This window comes from Colobus angolensis, unplaced genomic scaffold (assembly GCF_000951035.1).
Source record: "Colobus angolensis palliatus isolate OR3802 unplaced genomic scaffold, Cang.pa_1.0 Scaffold48, whole genome shotgun sequence".
Lineage (NCBI taxonomy): Eukaryota > Metazoa > Chordata > Mammalia > Primates > Cercopithecidae > Colobus > Colobus angolensis.
Genome location: NW_012118265.1, coordinates 4,579,027 through 4,601,099, shown reverse-complemented (window position 1 = coordinate 4,601,099; position 22,073 = coordinate 4,579,027). Strand labels below are relative to the sequence as shown.

Below are 22,073 nucleotides of genomic sequence, written 5' to 3'. Positions count from 1 at the left end.
CCCACCAACTGAGGCAGCTGTTACAACAGGATTCGACTACTGCTCCACACACATTTCACTCCTGTCCAGCATGCCTACTGGCCCTGGATGAATCTTCCTGAAACAGTTTTCTATTCTGCACTCCCCTATCCAAAAGCATCAGAAGGCTTTCCGCTCTTTTCCCCGAGAAGGGAAAAAGCAGCATCTAGCATAACTATCTACAAACCCTCAATAATATCTCTGGTCTTCTCCCCACTTTCTCTGGCCCCAAATCAAAACACAGTCACCTAGGACTGGCATTCAAAGCCTTAAAGAATCAAGCCCAGCATTCCAGTCTTGCTTCCATTCTAAGTGTGCGAGTCACATGGATCTGCGTTTGAATGCATAGCCTTACCTACGATTGAGACTAAGGTAACTGATCTCTGTACCTTGGTGGCTTTGTTTGAAAGGAGACAGGAATAACTCACAGGACTGAGGTTACATAAGATTACATGTGCAGTTTAGCACAGTGGCTGGTCCATTATTAACTGCCCTATAAATGGTGGCTATTGTTATTATAGCTGTTTTCTATTTTTATATTTTAACTTTCGTTTAATCTACTTTATTATATGCCACCCCATATACACTGTCTTTTCAACCTCTAAGCCTTACACCATGCCATTCCCACCCCCTGAAGTATATTATTATGAAATATTTTATATTTTTCAAGCCACAACTCAGGGCTGACTCCCCGTCCTTCATTAGATTAACAAATAATTATGCATACAGACTCTGCTAAGTACAGGGGATTCCACAGTGAGCGAATTCCAAGTGTTATAAATACCCAAAAGTGCCTGCTCAGAAAGCACATAATAGTGGCTTAAACCAGTCTGGGGAGTTAGACAAGAATGCTCTGAAAAAGTGGCCTTTGACCTGAGCTCTGACTGCAAAGTAGGAGTTAAAGTTCAAGAGGATAGCCTCTTACAGTAGTAAGGTTCTGATATTTTGCACGAAATGATAAGATATTAACACTAAGGAGATCATCAGTAGTTGGGGTATAGATTGTAATTCCTAGAGCAACCACTCCGAAAAACAACACAAGTATAACTAAAATGCAATTGGTAAACAAAAGTTATTTTTAAAATAGTCTAATAATCAAAAAAAAAAAAAGCTGGGGACACAGAAAACAAATAGTAAAATGGTAGACCCAAAGCCAACCATATCAATAAGCACACTAAATGCTAATTAAATATTCACGGACTAAGATTTCAATGGACTCTAGACTCCAAGACTAGAAGATTGGAATTGTCAGAATGAGTAAAAAAGTAGAGCCCAACTACAGGCTATACTTTAAATATAAAGACATACTTTAAATATCGAGACAGATAAGTTGATAGTAAATGGATAGAAAAGATATATACCGTGCAAACAATAAACATAAAAGAGTTGAGGTAGCTGTATTGACATCAGATATAGTAGACTTCAAGACAAAAAGCATTATCAGAGATAAAGAGGGGCAAGTCATAATGATAAAAAGGTCAATTCATCAGGAAGGCATAACAATCATTGGTGTATGTGTGCCTGACAAGATGAAAGACAGAGGATGGGCATGGATCAAGTCTGCAGGGTTGGGAAAATTAAAGAAAGAATGCTGTCATAGCAGTAGCATGAAGTGGAATGCAGCTGTAAAAGATAAGAATGAAGCAGTACGGGTTGGGGGAGAGACTATGCAGGGTCTGTGAACCAAATAAAGAACTTCTGTCTTCATCATAAGAACAGTAAAGGATTTAAGCAAGAAGGTGACATCAGGCCGGGCATGGTGGCTCATGCCTGTAATCCTAGTACTTTGGGAGGCTGAGGGAGGAGGACTGCTTGAGACCAAGAGTTTCAGATTAACTGGGCCAATATAGTGAGACTCTGTCGGAAGGAAGGAAGGAAGGAAGGAAGGAAGGAAGGAAGGAAGGAAGGAAGGAAGGAAGGAAGGAAGGAAGGAAGGAAGGAAGGAAGGAAGGAAGGACGGACACAAGGTGACATTATCTGACTTGAATAGAACTGCAGTGTGGACAACTGACTGGAGAGGAGGGTCAGACCAACTGGGAGGCTGAGGGTAAGGGGATTGGGACCAGCTACCAGGCTCTCATGAGAGTTGGAATCTCAGATAATAGTAGCTTGGACCAAGATGGTGGTGGTAGAGGTAAAGAGAAAGAAGAAATGAAGGGATATTTAGGAGCGAAACCGAACAGGATTTACATTGACTTCTTGGATAGAATGACAAAGAGCAAGGTCGTCAAGGATGTCCTAGACTTTTGGGATGGTATATCTCCCCCATGTTGGGGGCTTTTTGCAGAGGAAGGGGAGCAGATCACAAGTTCAGGTATAAACATCGTAAGCTTGAGGCATCAGACACACAGAGAAAACGTTTCTGGTAGGCACTCAGCAATACAGGTCTACAGAAGTCTAGACTGGAGTCATAAAGTTGTGAGTTGTCTACATATGGCTAGTGACTGAAGCCTGGCGATGGCTGGGATCACCTAGAGAGAAGATCAAGTGAGAAAAGACCAGGACCTAGGACAAACAATGGGAAAAATCCAGTATTGATTTAATAGCCAGTTAGAGGAGGATAAGCCTTCAAAAGAGACTGAGACAGTGTGGCCAGAGAGGAGAGAAGGAAACTAGGAGTGTTTTACCTCGGAAGCTGAAGGAAGAAACTGCTTCCCAAAGGGAGGGAGCAACAGAATCAAGTGCTGCAGGGAATGCGGCCATTCCAGGTGACCTGAGAGGGGTGTCTCAGCAGAACAAGGAGGGGAGAGCCAGACTGGAAAGAGCAGAGGAAGAAGTGGGAGGTGAGGAAGACAGTGAGTACACCAGATGCTTCTGGAAGTCTGGAGAAAGAGGAGGAGAGATGCAAAAATGGGGTCTAGGGTAGGAGATCTAAGATGTGAGAGCTTGGTGCATGTTTTATTCACACCAGGAAGAAGGCGGTGAAGGAAGCAGTTGAAGCTAACAGGAAGAAAGGGAGATGGCAGATAAGTTGAAGCTCCTGAGAAAAGAGGAGGGGATGACCTGCCAACCCCAGCCCTGGAAGGCAATAGCTAGTACCAGACCAACTCAGGAAGACGGGCAGAGGAGGATCTGGAGAGAGGCCCTGGAGACACACTGTGATGGGTAGAACTGGATCCCTCAAAGAGATATATCAAAGTCCTAATCCCCGTACCTGTGCATGGGACATTCTTTGGAAATAGGGTTTCTGCGTATACAGCCAAGTTAAGATACTCATGCTGAATTAGGGCGGATCCTAATCTGGCATAGCTAATGTCCACATATGAGAAGGGACAGATATAGAGGGAAGACAGTAATGTGCAGACAGAGGCAGAGACTGGAGTTAGGTTGCCACAACCAAGGAACCCTTAGAGATAGCAGAAGCTGGAGGAGACAAGGAAGGGTCCTGCCCTAGAGGTTTCAGAGGGAGGATGGCCCTGCATACACTGATTTCAAGCTTGCCGCCTCCAGAACCATGAGAGAATAAATGTCCGTTGTTTTAAGCCACCCAATGTTTGGTACTTCGTTACAGCAGCCCTAAGAAACGAAAACATACAGGTAGGGGAGGGCAGGCTCTGCTCTATTCCTCATGGCAAGACTGCCCCCTAAAACCAGAATCCAGTCCATTTAGCAGCAGCATGGGGACCATTACTGCAGAGTCTACAATGGCCAAGAAAAGCAGTTTTACTAAAGCTCTGGATAAGCAGGTATCTCGGCCGCTGACTGCACAGCAATGGGGACTGATTTCTACTTGGAGTTCCTCTACTTGACATGATACTTAATAGCTGTTTGAAGAAATTTTTTAAAGGAGGCTGGGGAAGAATTTCCCCATTGCAACCAAAATATTTATAAGAGAAAGCATTAATACCAGCCTCCTGAAGAGGGCCAGAGGTAGGGGCCTGACTTAGGAGAGGCAGGACTTCCCTAAAAGGTCACCTTGCCCTTCTCTTGCCCCAACCCTTCTAACACCAGAGCCACATTTGCATCAAAGCCACATATGAAAGTCAGCTCTTTACATCCACTGTCACCTGTACTGCTATTAGCATTCACCCCCCATCCAAATCACACCACAGGCCATCAATCACTAACTGTAGGGACCAACAAAACCAAAAGGATATGAGCTCAACACAAAACGCACATACTACCTTTACATCTGTACCTAGAGCAGGCAAAAAGAAAAAAAATCATGGTAATAATACCACTCCCTCACATTTAAACAGCACATTCATGACCATCCTCATAATAGACAAGTGGCTTAGGCAGGATGTGTCCCGTTTTATAGGCTGAGAAACTGATGCTGAGAGGTGAGAAGTAAAATGGATGGTTAGGTGGCCATATGAGAAGCAAGCCCCAAATAGGTCCAATGTATGCTCCAAGACAGTGAATTCTTTGAGGAGAGCACAGTGTGATTCCAACAAACTTAAACTGGAATCCTGTCTCCCTTCCTCTTCTGTGAAATGGAGATCACCCCACCTACCTCACATGTCTACTATAAAGGATAAGTGGAAATCACTTGTGATACAATCAACACAGTAACTGGCACTCACGCTAATTACTTTAAAAATGGTATCTCCATCATTACAATGATGATCTTTTGTATGACCAGCACATATGGCCCAAACTGAGCACAGGACTGACTACTCAGTAAATTCCATGTGGATGGAAATGTCCACCATGAATGAAGTGTTGAACACACAGCTCTCAGAAGTGCCCATTTCCCATGACAACCTCCTTCATCCCACCCAGAAGTGTCCTAGTGAGACAGGCAGTTCCTCCCCCCTCATTTAAAAGTGGGAGAGAGCCTCGGATTCCAATTATATCTAAATATACTCAGCATTTACTCCACTCTTATCTAAATAATTGTATCCCATTAATTAATTCATATTCAAATCACATTCAAATGCACATCACTCTCTGATATCAAACACCTGGATGTGGCTCTCAGAAAAAAAATCTAGGAAACCGCAGGAGAAAAATACTTGAACTTTTAGATTTGCATATTCATAAAGCAAGAAAGACTTAAGGTATTTGCTAGTTTATTCTGCCCAGAATTATATTTAAGGCAGCCTCAAAAGATAGTTTTCTCTTTAGATCCTTTATTGCTGAGGTATGCCATATAGTTCTTGCATTGCAATCTTACATAACAAATTTTTCCTTTAAATCATTTTTCAGAGTACTTAACAAGCTAGTGTGCTAGGTGATCTAAGGGCAGAGAACACAAACATAAGCCGTGGTTTCTGTCCTCTGCAGTCCAGTTAATTGACTTACATTTATCCATTATGTAGCTCCTTTCTTTTATCCTTCTTTCCCACCTCAATTCCATCTCTGACCCCACGCTCAGCACACATCTGCAGGAAGCCACGTTGTAGGAGAGAAAAAAATGATTCCCCACCAAATGTACTGCAAATTCATGAAAAATAACAACAAGACTGGGTGCAGTAGCTCATGCCTATAATCCCAACACTTTAGGAGGCCCAGGCGAGATGATCGCTTGATCGTCCAGGAATTCAAGACCAGCTTGGGCAACATAGTGAGACCCTGTCTCTACAAAAAACAACATAAATAAAAATTAGTCAGGCATGGTCCCAGCTACTTAGGAGGCAAAGGTGGAAGGACTGTTTAAGCCCAGAAGGTCGAGGTTGCAGTGAACCACGTTCACTACAGAACATCCTTCTTCCTCTTGCTTGGGAAAGAGGGGAAAGAGAACGGAAATGTCTCTTTTTTGCTGTTGGTGGTGGCAATTTTGTTCATTACTTTTAGGCCAATTGTTCAGAAATAGAGGGGCTAAACATGTAATTTTGACTCAAGGAAACAAATTTCCCCTGGTAAACCTCGGAAAAACCAGTTTGAACAGTTAACCTCTGTCAGCACCTCTCAGCCTCCACTCTTTTTATTTTCAGGCGGCTTGCTCATTTGCACCTCCACCAAGCTTAGTAAACCTTCCAAGCAAATCTGGTGATTAACCATCACCCTAGCAGCCCACAAGGAGGTCAATAACAGGCATTAAAGGGAGATTTAAAGCACAGGACAAGCAGTATAAACCAAAGCTACAAGGTCCTTTTAATAATAAGACCAGTTAATTAAACCAGTTAATACCAGTTAGAAGTCACAGGGTGGGTGGGAGTCTGAATATTCATTCCAATTCAGCACCCAAGGAATTCAAATGCCTGTCTCATCACTGAAGACTGAGTACAAAACTGTAGCACTCTGAGGTCCTCAAGCAACAGGGCCTACTATCCTAGCTGAACCGTGTTCCAAGAAATATGAGCGTTGTCTATTCACCTCTCTTCCTTTCCTTTGACCAATCTGTCACCAACTGCCAATTCTTCTTCAGTCCTATTTAAAGCCCTAATCAGTCGGGCTCTTTTTACTTCATGCTTTCGTTACTAGAGTCGTCTCCCTCCCAGCCTCCCCGACTCCACTCTCTCCCACACTGGATTTATTAGGCATGACCTAGTGAGATAAATCTAACAGCAGAACCACGTGAGGTCACCACCACCCCCCATCCCCCAACCTGCTGGGGCTCCAGCAGACGCTCCACCAGGCCTGATCTGCAGATAAACTGCCTCCCTTCTCCTCCCTTCCAGCTTCTTCTCATGAACGGGTACAGCATGTCCCACCCATTCAGGCCCTGCCTCTCTCAAGACCCTACATCTGCCAGTGTAACCTCCATGTATCCAGCCCTCTCTTTTCTGAACTCACGCAGCATTCTTAGACTCACTATATAAATAGAGCGGAATGTTTACAGCATGGGCTCAGGAGTCCAACTCCATCACTATGCCACTCAATGACCCTGGGCAAGTTAAGTACCTCTCTGTGCCTCAGTTTCTTCATATGTAAGCAAGAGATAATGCCCACCTCATAGGTATCATGAGGCGGGCACAAAACCAAACACCTAAAGCACTCAGAATAACCAACACAATAAATAGTGGCTATCATAATGTAATGTGGCACTTTGTACACTATACAGAATGTTATCTTATTCATCAATTTTCAAATAAATAAATAAAACTAATGAATCAGTCATTTTAAAAATTGTTTTATGTGGGTAGGTAAACCGACATTAACTTGTAGAGCATTGCTACCACCCCGAGTGTGGTCTGATACTGTCACTGGTCCTCAACATGAAATGTGCAAAAACTGAGAGTATTTGGAAACTTTTACAGCAATTTGACATTACCACTACGTTCAAGCAGCATTTCATTTTCCTAGTAATTCATTTTTATCATATTAGTCTACAACAGATTGAAAATTAATTTTTCTAAAAACTGATCCTTCACCACAGTTATTTTGAGAAGCACATTTTTAGAGGAGACAGACAGGAGGCTTCTATTTCTCTTCCACACCCCCATATGACCTAACACAGTGGAAGACACATATCAAGTACTAAGTAAATGAAAATATAATTTCAAAAACATTTCAATTAGTTAATAACTTAAAAGCAGATTCAAGTGAGTAGTAGAAATGTAAATAGTGTCTCCAATTCATAAAGAATCTTTTTCAAGAGGGAGTTTACATAGTCTGAAACTGACCAAAGTAAAAACAACTCTGACCCCAAAAATATTTTCCATACTGTCAAATAATAGCACTGTGTGAAGCTTTATTTAAAAAAAAAAAAAGAAGAAGAAGAAGAACCTAAACAATGTCAATATTAACCTTCCTCGCAGAACTCAGGAGAATGATAAATTATTTAGCAATGCCTCGGCCACAGTTTTGATAGATCCTCCATACCTTTAAGTAAACTAGCATCTTAGCAAAAAGTCCCAACAATACTTCAAACAAAATACATTTTTATTAGTTCTTCACTCCTGCCAATGACTTAAATAGTCCAGATCTCAACAACCTCATTAGATTATTCATGAATGAAAAGGCTGGAAAAGGAAAGCAGCAAATTCTACCAAATTTTAATTGATAACAAGGAGGCAGCTAGCTGCACAGCTGATCCGCAGCACACTGGATATGAAGGCAGAGTTATTCTTACTGAGGGAGAAATCTTGGTACATTGCAACTGACTCTGGAAATGCCTGTAGAAAATTCAAGGTAAGTGGGGAGCCCTGTGTCAATTCTGTCTCCCCTCCTTTCTAAGAGGAAGAGATTTATTACAAGGTCAAAGCTATCACTTCCCTTGGGTCCTCAATCCTCTCTGCCTCAGGGCCAGTTCAGCCTTGCTCAGCCTGATAACCAGATCTAGGAAAAATAAGAGGAGGCAAATGGAGCTGGAGTCTCACTGATGTTAACTGTCTCTTCGGGTCATTTAGCATCTGCACCCATAAATCCCTGTCAACTGCCCTCCTCAGAGATCACCTGACAGAGTCCAGAAAGTCTTTCCCTAGAAAGTTCCATCTCTCCAGGTCATACAATCCTCCATCTCTTTGCACACTCTCAACAGGTAATCACACCCATGACTTCAATTATTTATGAATACATCACAACCAAATCCAGACTTCTAGCTTCCACCACTATACATTTCAACCTGGACTCCCCAGGGATTCCTCAAATTGGAAACATTCAGAAATGAACTAATTCTCTCCTCCCCTCCCTCACTCACCCCATCCTTGGAAAACAGTTAAATTACTTTGTTCCCTACGGCATGTTAGTTTATGGACCACCATTGATCTACCTACCCAATAGTCTAAACAAGTAGTTTTCCAAGTCCAACACCTCTGGAGTTCTCAGGAACATTTCAACTATTTGTCTGTGAAAAGCCAGACTTTATTCATGCTCTTCAACCCAAATAATGTCTCAAAACAGATTGAATGCAGAACTAAATACAAAAATCTAGACATTAAAGAGACATGCAAAAATGTAAAATAATACCACTCTTTTTTCACTATTTTTTTTGGTTTGGGGAAAAAGTTATTTTCCATTAAAAAACACAATTTAACATGAAATTGGTTGACTGTGATTTTTTAATGAATTAATATATATTTAAATTTCTCAGTTTTAATTTCTAACAGTAATTATTGAGAGATGTAACCTACATAAATAAAAGCTTAATAGATCCTCAAAGTTTAAGACTGCAAAGCATTCCCAAGAGCAGAAAGTTTGGAAACCACTGGCTTAAGCTAACAGTGTTGGTAAATTCTTGTGCTCCTTCCTCTTACTTCACATATCCACCTTATTGATTCTTCCATCCAAATAACGTTTCTCATAAATTCACCCCTTGATACGGTTTGGCTGTTTCTCCACCCAAATCTCATCTTGAATTGTAGTTCCCATAATCCCCACATGTTGTGGGAGGGACCTGGTGGGAGATAATTGAAACATGGGGGCGGTTTCCCCCATACCATTCTCTTGGTAGTAAGTCTCATGAAAGCTGATGGTTTTATAAGGGGTTTCCCCTTTCACTTGGCTCTCATTCTCTCTTGCCTGCCACCATGTAAGACATGACTTCCACCTTCCACCATGATTGTAAGGCCTCCCCAGTCACGTGGAACTGCGAGTCCATTAAACCTCTTTTTCTTTATAAACTACCCAGTCTCAGGTATGTCTTTTTATCAGCAGTGTGAAAACGGACTAATACAGCCCTCCTTTCTTCCCAAGCTTCCCAATCCCATAGACCAAAAAATACTCGCCTAAAAGATATTCACATCAAATCCCACAACCTGTTAATGTGACCTCATTTGGAAAAAGGGTCTTTGCGGATGTAATTAAGGATGAGATCATCACAGATTATCTGGGTGCGCCGTAAATACAATGACAAGTGTCCTTATAGGAGACACCCAGAGGAAAACAGTCAGTGGAGAAGACCATGTAAAGATGGAGGCAAAAATTAATGATGTGTGGACACAAGTCAAAGAAGCCACGAACACCTGGAGCCATCGCAGGCTGGAGCAGGCAAGGAAGGAGTCTCCTCCGAGAGCCTTCAGAGGGAGTGTGGCCCTGCCAACACCCGGATTTCAGATTTCTGGCCTCTAGAACTGTGAGGGAATGAGTGAATGTTGGTTTAAGCCACCCAGTTTGTGGTAATTTGTTATGGCAGCCACAGGAAACCAATCACCCGCTTCCAGTTCTGAATGTGAAGGACCACCTAGCTAGGCAATCCTTCTGCCTCAATATGACCCTCAGAGGCACTGTCCCTTGAAACCGCGACCCTCAATCATCTTAAATCTCATTCCCTTATCACCCTTGAACAGTGGCTGGCTTCCTCCACCATAACATCCAAAAGCCTCCACAAAGTAAAGATCCCCATGACCGTATCCCACCTTTCTTTCCCACACCAACCCAGCTTTCCCCCGGACACCCCGCACCATGCGGCAGGCCCATAGCCCAAGGCACACCCACGTCACTTTGGCCTGTGACCCTTTGCATGTGCTGCTCCTTCTTCCTGGAATGAATCTTCCCTATCCTCAACCCCATCCACTCCTACACACCCTCCAAGTTCCAGATTCAAAAATCTCTTTTTCTATCTGTCCTATCAGAAAAATGGGTCACTCCCCCTCCTCTGGTTTCCACAGCACTTTGCACCTTCCTCTTAAAGAATATTTGAAATATATGCTCCTCATTTACAGGTCCATCACTTCCTCTAGATGACAGTTTCTCAACCCTGGAACTACTGATAGCGGGGGCCAGTTAAGCCTTTGGTGTAGCGGGTTGTTTGGTGCATTGGTGAATATTAGCAGCATCCCTGGATTCTACCCACTAGATGCAAGTACCAAGACACACACCCAGTTGTGGCAACCCAAAATGTCTCTAGACACTGCCAACGTCCTCAGGAGAGAGAAAGAAAATGCACCCTCGCCCCTCACCAGTGGAAATCAACTGCTCTAGACTGAAGGCCTGGGGCACCAGGACTGTATCTAATGCTCTTAGCATTTGTGGATTCTTACACGCATTCATAAAAGAAAGTTCTGAGTTCTAGGTGTAGGCCAGGCACTGCGTTGGAAGTCAGTGACGCAGTAGGGAATACACGTCTGTGGTCCTGTCCTCACAGCACCATAGCTGTCAAAGAGCCTACAAGGTGCTCAATCACATTTGCTGAATGACTGAATTTGTTTGGCATGCATATGTTATAGTAAGATTTTGTGCAAAACATGGAAAATAAGATCCAGGGGCTAAAATTTTTCTCCTCTTCTCAGGGTCACAGCATTGTACAACTAAGAAAGATCCATTTATACAGAATGTCATGTACGTGTTGCTTCCTGGAACTGGGCAACTGGTACCACTTGTGTGCGTCTCTCTCAAGAGAGCTACCCATAAATAAGGGGGTATCTCAACCCAGAAACTGAAACTAGAGAGAAATGACCTCCAGCACATGCACACAGCCCACAAATGCCAATGCCAGAGCTATCCTTAGAGGCTGCAGATAGGTCTGGGAACCTTCTATCAAAAAACACAACGACAAAAGTGCATGAGCTTCTGAAGTATTCTTCCCCCTGCCCAGGAAACACCACACAAGATCTGGCCAGCTCTGAGAGGATCAAGCGGTGAGCTGAAGAGTTCCCAGCTCTCACAGAGGCACTGGGTGCCCTAAATTGCAGAGTGATTCTCATTTCCAGGGCAACGTGAGGGTGTTTACCAGAAGGGGAGGCTGTTTACAGAGAGGCCAAGTAAAGTTGCAAGAACAAATCAGGGCACACAAGTGCTTGGCCCAGATCTGCTTTGACAAGTCACTTTAACCTGCCTGGGACTCAATTTCCTTTTGTATTGAATGAGAAGGTTAGAACAATCCACCTCGAAGTTCCCTTCTATCTATAAACATGCATGGCTTCCCTCCAAAATAGCAGACCTACAGAATCTCCCTCCCTAGGCAAAACAGAACAGAGTTCTTCCTCCCTTCCCACCAAAACACTTTCTGCCAGAAACAGAAATAAATAAAGGAGGCGGCTCTTCAGTTCCCCCTCCATTTCTGATAGGACCAGGCCACAATGCACTGCCTGATGGACAAGATGCCACTGCTCTTTGTTTCTGGACATGTATTCCTCATGAAGCCAAAGAGCAGGAGAGTTCCTGGAATGTGTAATCCCTGAAGGGAAAAAAGGGGGTGAGGGGGGTGGCCCTCATGCTGCGAATATTCAAGGATACCAAAATATAAACAGAAAGTACCTTGACAACATTACACGGCTACAAGAGATTGACATATGGTCCAACTGTGGCTTAAACCATGAGGATGGCTATGCCTTGTTTACTTAAAAAGAAGTCCCAGGAGAAGTGGTCCCAAGGTCAGTTCAGCAGCCTAGCAAATTCATAAAGCCACTCAACTGACTCCTCTTGTTGTCTTTTCCCCATAAGCTTGTTGCCACAAGGCCGTAAGATGGTTGCCCCAGCTCCAGCTATGTTCTTTTATTACCTTTCCAAAGATAGAAAACTAAGGAGCTTTCAGGTCATCAGGAGATGGCATTCTCCTTCTGTGCCTGTACTTTTATCAGACAGGAAAAAAAAAAGTTTCCAGGAATCCAGATTTTCATTAAATTTCTTGGGCCAGAGTTAAGTTATATGCTTATCTCAACATGCAAGGGCAACTAGGAAAGTGAGAATCTGGCTTTCTTTTGAGATCAGCTCTCACTATGTTGCCCAGGCTAATATTGAACTTGTAGGCTCAAGTGATTCTCCCACCTCAGTCCCCAGAGTAGCTGGGATTACAGGCATGCACTACTGAGCCCTGCTAGGATCTGGCTTTAAAAAAAAGATAAAATAGTTTTTAGTGAGAAGCAGGCAAGGGAAAAGCGGGATAATAATGACAGTGAAGTAGCCAACAAAGTGTCTGCCACCTATAACTATACCCGGTGGTATGCAGGTAAATGTTAACCAGCTTAGAATGAAAGAAAGTCGGTCAGGCACAGTGGCTCCCCTGAGGTCAGGAGTTCGAGACCAACCTGGCCAACATGGCGAAACCCCGTCTCGACTAAAAATACAAAAGTTACCTGGGCATGGTGGTGTGTGCTTATAATCCCAGTTACTCGGGAGGCTGAGGCAGGAGAATAGTTTGAACCCAGAAGGCAGAGGTTGCAGTGAGCCAAGATCGCGCCACTGCACTCCAGCCTGGTTGACAGAGCAAAACTATGCCTCAAATTTAAAAGAAAAAAAAAAGAATGAAATTAAGTTCTCATTTGTAGCATTTGCCAATTTCTTTGGTGTTAATACTACTACTATTGAATTGTCTAGCCAGTTTCAAGCTACCAACACGGTATCAACCATTTCATGAAATTCCTGAAATGTTAACAATCAGTTGGTATAAACCTGCTCCTGCAGGTCACTGAATTTATTATACCTTACATTTGATTAAAAAGTTAAATTTACAATGCTGCTTCACATTTGAAATGCTCGATATATCAGATATTATTCTCTGCAGCTTATAGGTGAGGAAAACGACCCAACTGCGGATATCACACAGTTAAAGTTGCAGAGCTGGAATGATCACCTAACAGTCCTAACTCCAGTCCTATCCAGCTTTTGGCAGATCGCAGGTACATAAATGCCTATTCTACACCCTATGAGATCCCTCTGCCTAGGCATCACCTAAAGGGGCTCTAGGTTGGCTTGGAACTAACAGAAACCCATTTCTCTAAATCAGTCAAAGTTACCTAATAATTATTCTTTAATGTACTTCCTCCAATGACAAAAGTAGTACATATCTATTGTTACAGCTTGGAATACAAATTAGTACAAAGAAGAAAATAAAAATCACCCTTAATCCTATCCCCCAGAGATAACTGTGTGTATGTGAGTGGTAATCCTTCTAGATTGTGTATACGTATTTTTAAGTCAAAATTAAGCTGTGGTATAACTTAATGACATAGTTCTTTACATATACATACACATTTTCTAAGAGAAAGAGAACAATATCATGAACTCCCTTGTCACCATCACCCAGCTTTAGAAATTATCTAAAGGTAATTAAAAGTCCAAGTGTTTCCATGCTCCCTTTTTGGGGAGGAATATGCAGGAGGTAAGAGTCTCCCCTCTGCATTTCCCTTGGATTTCTTCCCTCCACCTGGTTTTTCTCAGATTCTGAAGTCAGCTTTTCTCCAGGCTAAGTCAATCACCCCTTCCTTCACTGCTCAAGAGACCTGACATTTTAACATCTTTCATCATGTTCATTCTTGTGGATCCTTCCAACTTCTCAAATTCCTGCCTAGTCTAGAAGCCCTGTGAATGGTGTTCCCAGAACCTCATCAGAGGAGAGCTTCAGAAGAAATACATCACAATTCTTGTAGTTTGCACTTACTCTATGCGTCTACTTCTGCTTTTCTTTTTTCCTTAATTCACTACTACACTAACGAGGAGCTCTGTCTTCACACAAGGGTGCATCTATGTATGGGCAGACGCACACATGTGCACACATCTGCGGGTGGCACTAACTGGTTCAACTAGAATCTTTCCACTCTGTGCATCCTCATCCTCTCCTACCTCGTGCTCACCCAATGCAGTTTACTTTCCAGATCTCATGGTGTGGTCCTCCAATCTCCTAAAGGATCCCATTTCATCTCCTCAGGTGCTACTCCAAGGGAAATATCTGACAGGCTAAAGGACAGTGGTTGTACCCCTAAATGACAGTCTTACAGGGGTCCCCAAAGAGCAAAACTGAGAACCCAGGGACACAAAGAAAATTCCACAACCTTGACAAGTTCAAAGAATGGCTTCATGGAACAAAGCAAGATCTGCCCGCTTATCCCCCAGTTTAGCCAAATGCATGCAGGAGGGAGATATAGCTATTTCAAAACCAAGGCATAAAACTCTCCTCTGCTATAAACTGTGTACAGCAACAGAAAACAAGCCTACGTTGGGAACCATGGTTATTAGAACTTCAAGGAGGAAAGTATCTAAACTCAATGGCACTGTTTAGTACCAAAAGGTACTTATTTGTCCAAAAGATTCTAATACATCAAATCAGGGGCAGCAGGTAGGAATAAGGGGGAGCCCAGTTCACAATGCTCTCTACAGATAAGGACAGCAAACTAAAGCAAAGGTTTTCAAGCTTGACATGTTTTGGAATCACCTAGAAAACTTGTTTAAAATGCAAATTTCTAAGCTTCCTTCCCAGAATTCTGACTTAGCATGTCTGGGGTAGAGGTGGGACACTTTATTTGCATTTTTTAAGAGACAGGGTATCACTCTATAGCCCAAGCTGGAGTGCAATGGCAAGATCACAGCTCACTGCAGCCTTGACCCCCGGGCTCAACTGATCCTCCCACCTTGGCCTCCCTAGTAGCTGGGACCGCAGGTGTGCACCACCAAACCTGGCTTTCTAAATTTTTTGTAGAGATGAGGGTCTCACTATGTTGCCCAGGCTGGCCTCAAATTTCCAGTTTCAAGCGATCCTCCAGTCTTGGTCTCCCCAAAGTGTGTATGTGCATTTTTAACAAGCATCTTTCACATTCGGCTGCAAATGCTGGCAGGCCCTGAAAAATGACAACCAGCTGAGTTCCTCCTCCCTGGCCATAGAGTTTGGGTAGCAAACTGTGAGAAGCTGAAAACAGCAGGACCTCCCAACCAGTGCTTCCTACACTGCTCCTCTCCCAAGAGTCACCTGAGGCATGAGTTAAACACAAACATCAGTCCCTCCCTGAACACTGGGATTCTGGGAGGTCTGTAGCAGTGCCTTGGGGCCAGCCAATCAGTCTCAAGTGAGGAGCTTTCTGAAATCAAATCTCCCTTGCCTCCTCTTTTGGTCCCCTAAGTCAACTGGTCAACCTGTCCTTTCTTCCCAGAAAACTTTATCAACATCCTCCCCTTTTGAAGAAACAAACTTTCCACCTCCCCCACTCCACTTCCCCAGCTGCCTCTAAACAGGCATTGATGTGTTTAAGAGTTTTCGATGCTAACAAGAAAACAGGAGTTACCAAAATAAACCAAGCATTGAGACAGTCAAATGTTATAAATACTCACAATTGCTCATTAATAGTTCTTTATGCATTTATTAATTTCTTCATGAAGTATTTACTGAGCACCTAGTCTACTCCCAGGCACTAGGCCATTCACAGATGTGAACACCACAGACAAGCCTCTGCTCTCATGCAGCTTACATTCCAGCTGGAAGGCAGGCCATGGAGAGAACAGCATCCTAATAATTGCACTTCAGACAGTGACAAGCACTATAAAACATATTAACGCAGGTAAATGAACTGGCAAGGATGAGGGAAGATGGGCTGCAAGGAAGGCCTCCTTGTGGGGGTTTCTGAGCTATGAACCAAATGACAGGAAACAAAACTGCTGCAGGGAGCAAGGGACAGGAACGTATACACAAAGAAGCTAGGACTGTTGGAAGAAGAGAGAGGCAGCCTGTGGGCCCACCACACAGCAAGTTGGAAGGGGTGACTCAACGTCCAGATCTTGAAAGGCAGGATCTTGTGGCTGTTATGGCAAGTACGACAGGAGGCCCGCAGCATCCTTTAATAAGGGATCAGCTAATAGTGGTTGATCTGTGTTGAGTGCTGCCTCTGTGACAGACACAGTTCCACACATTTTGCATACATTAGCTCATTTTCTCTTCCCAGCAACCTTATGAAGTTGGAAGAAATACAAACCTCATTCCATGGTTGAGGAAGCTGAGTCAAACAGGCAGTAAGTCGGGGAGCCAGAACTAGCAAAGCCAGGCTGTTTGGCTGCAGGCAATGATTGCAGAGGTGAACAAGGGCCAGACTGGTAGGGCCTTGAAGGCCAAGGTAAAGGGTTTGCATTTTATTTCAAGTGTACTGGAAAAAGCCACTGGAGGGGGACTGAGACTTCCTGGTCCATTCCCTTAGATCTGAAGTAAGAGAGGGCACAAATTCTGGGACAAGCACACCAAGTCTTGGCTGAGTTGGCTGTTAAGCCAAACTACTGCAACTTCAGCCATACACAGAAGTCTAATCCAGCCCTGCTTGTATCAAGCAGAATGCTCTAGCCCCTGCATAACTGGATGCCTTCCCTTTAAGTCAGGGTTATGGAAGTGGGGCCCTAGACCAGCACCATCAGATCACCTGGGATCCTGTCACCAGTGCAATTTCTGGGGCCTGACCTCAGACCTACTAAATCTTAGAGACCCAGCAATCTGTTTTAACAAGCCCTCAGAGTAATCTGAATGTCCTCTGAAGTTGAAGAACCACCATTCTGGGATATCTGCATGCAGACACCACCATCACCACCAGCTCTCCTAAGTCATGCTGTGTATATCTTCGGGCAGCCCCTGCACTGCACACCAGGCCATTCTTCCTGTAGGTCCCTGCTAGTGGGGCTCTACCGCTCCTGATTCCTGGAAATCTCACTACTGCCCCAACCCATTTTTCTAACGAATTTGATTTTCTGCACATATTTACTCTTCAAATGTTTCAGCATCTTTTTTTTTGTTTTTGGTTTTGGTTTTTGGTTGTTGTTTTGTTTTGTTTTTGAGACGCAGTCTTGCTCTGCTGCCCAGGCTGGAGTGCAGTGGCACAATCTCAGCTCACTGCAACTTCCGCCTCCCGGGTTCAAGCGATTCTCCTGCCTCAGTCTCCCAAGTAGCTGGGATTACAGGCACCCGCCACCATGCCCAGCTGATTTTTGTATTTTTTAGTAAAGACGGGGTTTCACCATGTTGGTCAGGCTGGTCTCGAACTCCTGACCTCAGGTGATCCACCCGCCTCGGCCTCCCAAAGTGCTGGGATTACAGGCATGAGCCACTGTGCCTGGCCCTATTTCGGTCTCTTATGTCCCAGAGTAAACCTCCTCTTCCTTCCTACTTCTGGACCTTATTTGTACTTTCAGCCTTAACCTAGGTTCCAAAGCAGACAGATGCAAAGGATACTTTCAGCTTTAACCTTGACTTTCCCCAACACCCTTCAGTCACCAGATTTCCCTTTTTAATTTATTCATCCCACATTTACTCATGTTCCAATAAATATTTGTGCCCTCAGCATTCTAGGAACTAAATGTGCAGGTGCCAGGTACTTCTGCCATGCCAAAATAGACCTCATCCATGCCCTCATGAAACTGACCTACTGGGGGGAGATGGCAAGATGCAAATAAGTATATAATTGTAAATGATATACCAGAAAAGCCTGAGACTTGAATGATGAAGGGGCAGGCCTGACAGTAGTTCATGACAGCAAACATAGAGGGGCTGAATCTATGACAGATTCTAAGTGCTTTTTACATATATTATCCAGGTAGTCTTCCAACAGCCCTATGGGTTTAGTATTATCACTCTCTATATGGAAGGAAAATGAAGTAAAGGGAGAATAGGGGCACATAAACAGGATAGCCAGGGTCCCAACCCAAGCAGACTGGCTCCAGAGCCTACCTTTCTAACCACAGGCTAAGGTGAGAAGAGCTGGCTGGAATGCTGAGTGTGAGGGGGTGGCTAGACAGACAGGTGTCCAGGTAGAAAGGCCAGAACAGAATATGCAGGAACACTGGGGCAGAGAAGTCACCCTGAAGCCAGAAGGGAGACCAAGCATACTGGTGAAACGGGGGAGCATCTGGTAGATTGGAAATATATTTTGGAACTGAACAGGATATGCGGATGGATGTATAGATGCTGATGGATGAAGGGGGTATAAGCGAGGAGGAGGTCTCAAGGATGACTGCCAGTTTTCTGATTTCCTGTTTTAAAGACTTGAGGACAGTCTGTTTGCAGGAGGCAAAGTATTGTAACACAATATATAATGAAGTCCTATAGGATGCTGATGCACAGCAAGCTCTCAAATAAATATAACCAATCCATCAAGCAGGTTAAAGCTTCCATATTCCACCCCCCTACCCCCATACTTCTCCACATGGGTCTTCATTCAAGGGTTCTACCCTATCTGCTTGGAGCCCTTTTCTGAAATACTATCACCACTGGTTAACAACAATAATAAAAATTACATTTATGGTGACAAGAATAACTTCTACTAGGAGGAGGGCTTTTCTCACACAAATATTGGTTTGGAATTTTTTCTGAAGTGCACAAACTAATTTACAAATGAGAGGCTATGCAACTTGCCCAAGGCCACACAATTGCAAAAAAAAAAAAAAAAAAAGCTAAATCCAGGTCGGCCCAACTTGGAAGCCCACACTTCCTCCGTTAAATCAGCATTTTCCACCACACATATCTCTAATGGAACACAACTGTTGTTTTCAATACACAGATGAACTTTTAAAGTGTTAACAGTAATGCTCTCATTTTATTATGTATAATCATATACATGTGTGCATGTAATATCAAATTAAAATAGTATGTATACATGATTTAATATAAATTTTATATATACATATATTGCAATAAATCCATGACTCCATATGTATTACTGCCCAGGAAACACAAAGTTTCTTAAAAATTAGTTTAAAGAAAACTTCAGAATAAAAGTACAGGTGGTACAGGGGTAGGGCAGAAATCTTGAGGGAGGTAGTACATAAATAACTAAAGCTTAGGAAACTCTACTCACCAGCCACCCAAGAACAGCCAAGCACCTGTTCCATATTGTACCCAAATTTGGCTACAGCTACACATAACTCTGTCCGCCTGAGAGAGATGAAACATTGGCTGCCTTGGGGGAAAGGTGATAACATCAGAACATAATTTAGCATAGATCATCCTCAAAGCAGTATTAGTTTTGACATAAATACTGGTTTGGTGGTACAACTCCTCTGCTTATTCACCCATACACCTTGGTTGAACCAGTCAAGTTTTCCAGGCCTGTTTCACTTAGTCAAAAGGAAGTTATAAAAAGTAGTCCCTAAGGTCGCTTCCAGTTTTAGAACGCCATAAAATGTTGAGACCCTGAAATCCAAAATTACTCTTTCCAGAATCACAGATGACCCAATCCTGAAATGAGCGTTGGCCTGAAGAACAAATGCTGAATAAGCCCACACAGCATCCCAAGCCATCATGCCATCAATTATGCTGCCCTCTGGAAAGACACAGTAAGACATTAATTACAAGATGATAAAGTTCAACCAACAAAATGGCCCTGTCCCTATCAAAACTTTAAGAATTTCCTCCTAATAATTTTTAAGCTATTAACTTTACACTTGATCCTCAGCTTCTCTATTATTTCCAGTCCTTAACCATTAACTTCATTCTAAGTTGGAGTAGCAGGGTGGGGTAATGGGTAGGGGGAAAAAATCTGGGTAATCTTATCAAACCTCTAGCATCCTGTAAAGCTAGTGCTGGAAACCACCTGTAAAACCTTCCCAGCTTCATCTGCGTGACTCCATTGATGCTTGAGCATATTTAGTGTGCTAAACCTCTAAAAGGAGTTGCTGTTCCTTACTTCTCAGACACGTTTATAAGCAAGACGGTTTAGCCAGAACAAGCACTTAATCTCCTAATGAAACAGATACGTTTATCAAAAGGAAAGTCTTAAGGACCCCTCCTTGTCTGGTTTCCAAGGCCCTTTCTGTGCTATCAGTGGGCCCACAAACTTTTAATGAAGGGTTTTTAGATTCTCAGAAAGATAAGTTTTGAAATGTGGTCAGTGTTTAGCTGAACAGAAGATGGGTGGACTGCAGCTGGCAAACTCAGAAAGCACAGCTGGGTAGCAGGTGATCAAAAGAAAAAAAAGAAAAGAAAAGAAAGGCAAGTCCCTGGGCAAATGGTGTAGCCAAAGGTGATCATTATAACTAGAGACTTGTTACATAATTACTTGTTAACTCCTGACAAACAGATACATAGCTACAAAATGCCTTGGTTACCCTAGCCATTGAAGCTAGTGTACCTGGTGCAAGAGTCAAGGTGTCTCCAATTAATTTCATTCAAAGAAATAAGCAATCCTGGGACCTATTCCCTCCCAAGGTAACTCGCTTGCTTTTACATATACAAAACAGCCTCCAGCAATTAAGGCAATTGCCTCTAGAGACGAAAATCAGTGTTTCTCCTTAATTTTAATTTTTAAAGTGTAGAAGGGTTACAGAGGTGTACTCAGAGAGCTAAAAATTCATCACTTCGATAAAAAAGACTTCCATTCCAAACTGAAAATTTGAAAAGCTCCCCCCACCTTCGTCCCTGGCCAGCGAATGCAAAACGCAAGACCTCAATGTAGGATGCACTGCATTCCAACATTTTTCAAAAAGTTTACGACGATTTACCAAAGCGGCAAGAAGAAAAATAAAGCAGGCAGAAGCAGGTGAGAGCGAACACGGTTTCGGCAGGGAAGAAGCCCGAGAAGCGCCCGGCGGCGCCGTGCAAGGCCCGGCAACGAGAAAGCGACCGGCACACAGAAAGCGAGCGCCCCAGTGGAGCGCGGGGACTGACAGCCGCTCGGTCTCCGCCGCCGGGGGATCGCCCAGCACCACCAGCCCGGCCCCCGCCTCTAATCCCCCTCCCCGACCTCTTCCCCCGCAGCGCCGGCGATGCCCGCTGGGCCAACTTGGCCCCGGGTCAGCGCTGCAGAGCACGGCCCCGGTTGCCGGGGAGGCCGCCGGCGCTCTTACCTCCTTCTGCTTGGGGTCCTGTGGGTAGACGTCGGGCGGCCCGAGCCGGGGGCGCTTCAGCGGTCTCTGCTCATAGCTGAGAAGCCCGAAGGCGGCCATGATCTCTCATGTTAACCGGCGAAATGAATGAGAGTTGGAGCTGGAGCAGCCGCCTCTGAGCACCAGGGAGCAGCACTTTGCAGACAGACTCCCTCTCTCCCCCTCCTCGCTCGCTCGCTCGCTGTGGCGCTGCAGGCAGGAATAAAGCAGGTTGGATGCTGCCGCTGCCCGGCAGCAGACACGCACTGATGGGGACAGCCTTCGGCGCGTACTCGGCTGCGCTCGAGCCCCGGGACGCACCGCTCCGGTGGCGGCGGAGGGACTAGAGGTCGGCCAGGGTCCTCCGCGACGCCTGCCGCCTCTGCTCCCCCCACACCCTGTCCCCAGGGGGAGGAGCAGCTGATGGGAACGTGTGACTTTTTTCACCAATGGACCCAAACCCACCCCAGCTGGGCGCAGCATGGGGTGGGGGTGGGGCACTGAAAAAAAAAAAAAAACTTTTCTTGGCGCCTAGGCTGGTGGTTCAAGTGCTCGCCCAAGGCGAGGGTGGCCCTCCTCTCCCGGGAAGAAGCTGCGGAGCGGACCGCCCCCGCCTCTCTTCCCCGGCAGGGACCCTTCCCCCGCCGCCTCGCGGTCACTGGCTTAGTTTGGCAAATGGGTGTTTACCCTGGAAAGAGGGGCATTTTGTCCTCTGGACCGTCTAAGGCGCCCTTTGGTGACGTGGT

The 22,073-nt window shown here is 44.3% G+C and overlaps 1 protein-coding gene across 1 annotated transcript in view; it reads right to left on the bottom strand.

Annotated features, from left to right (window-relative positions):
- Positions 1–21,544, bottom strand: part of MED12L (mediator complex subunit 12-like) — a 353,697-nt gene extending 332,153 nt beyond the window's left edge. Inside the window, exon 1 of the mRNA XM_011958966.1 lies at positions 21,310–21,544. Within this exon, the coding sequence (XP_011814356.1) occupies positions 21,310–21,408 (99 nt within the window). The 5' untranslated portion in view covers positions 21,409–21,544. The remainder of the gene's footprint in view (positions 1–21,309) is intronic.
- Between the last annotated feature and the right edge of the window lie 529 nt (positions 21,545–22,073).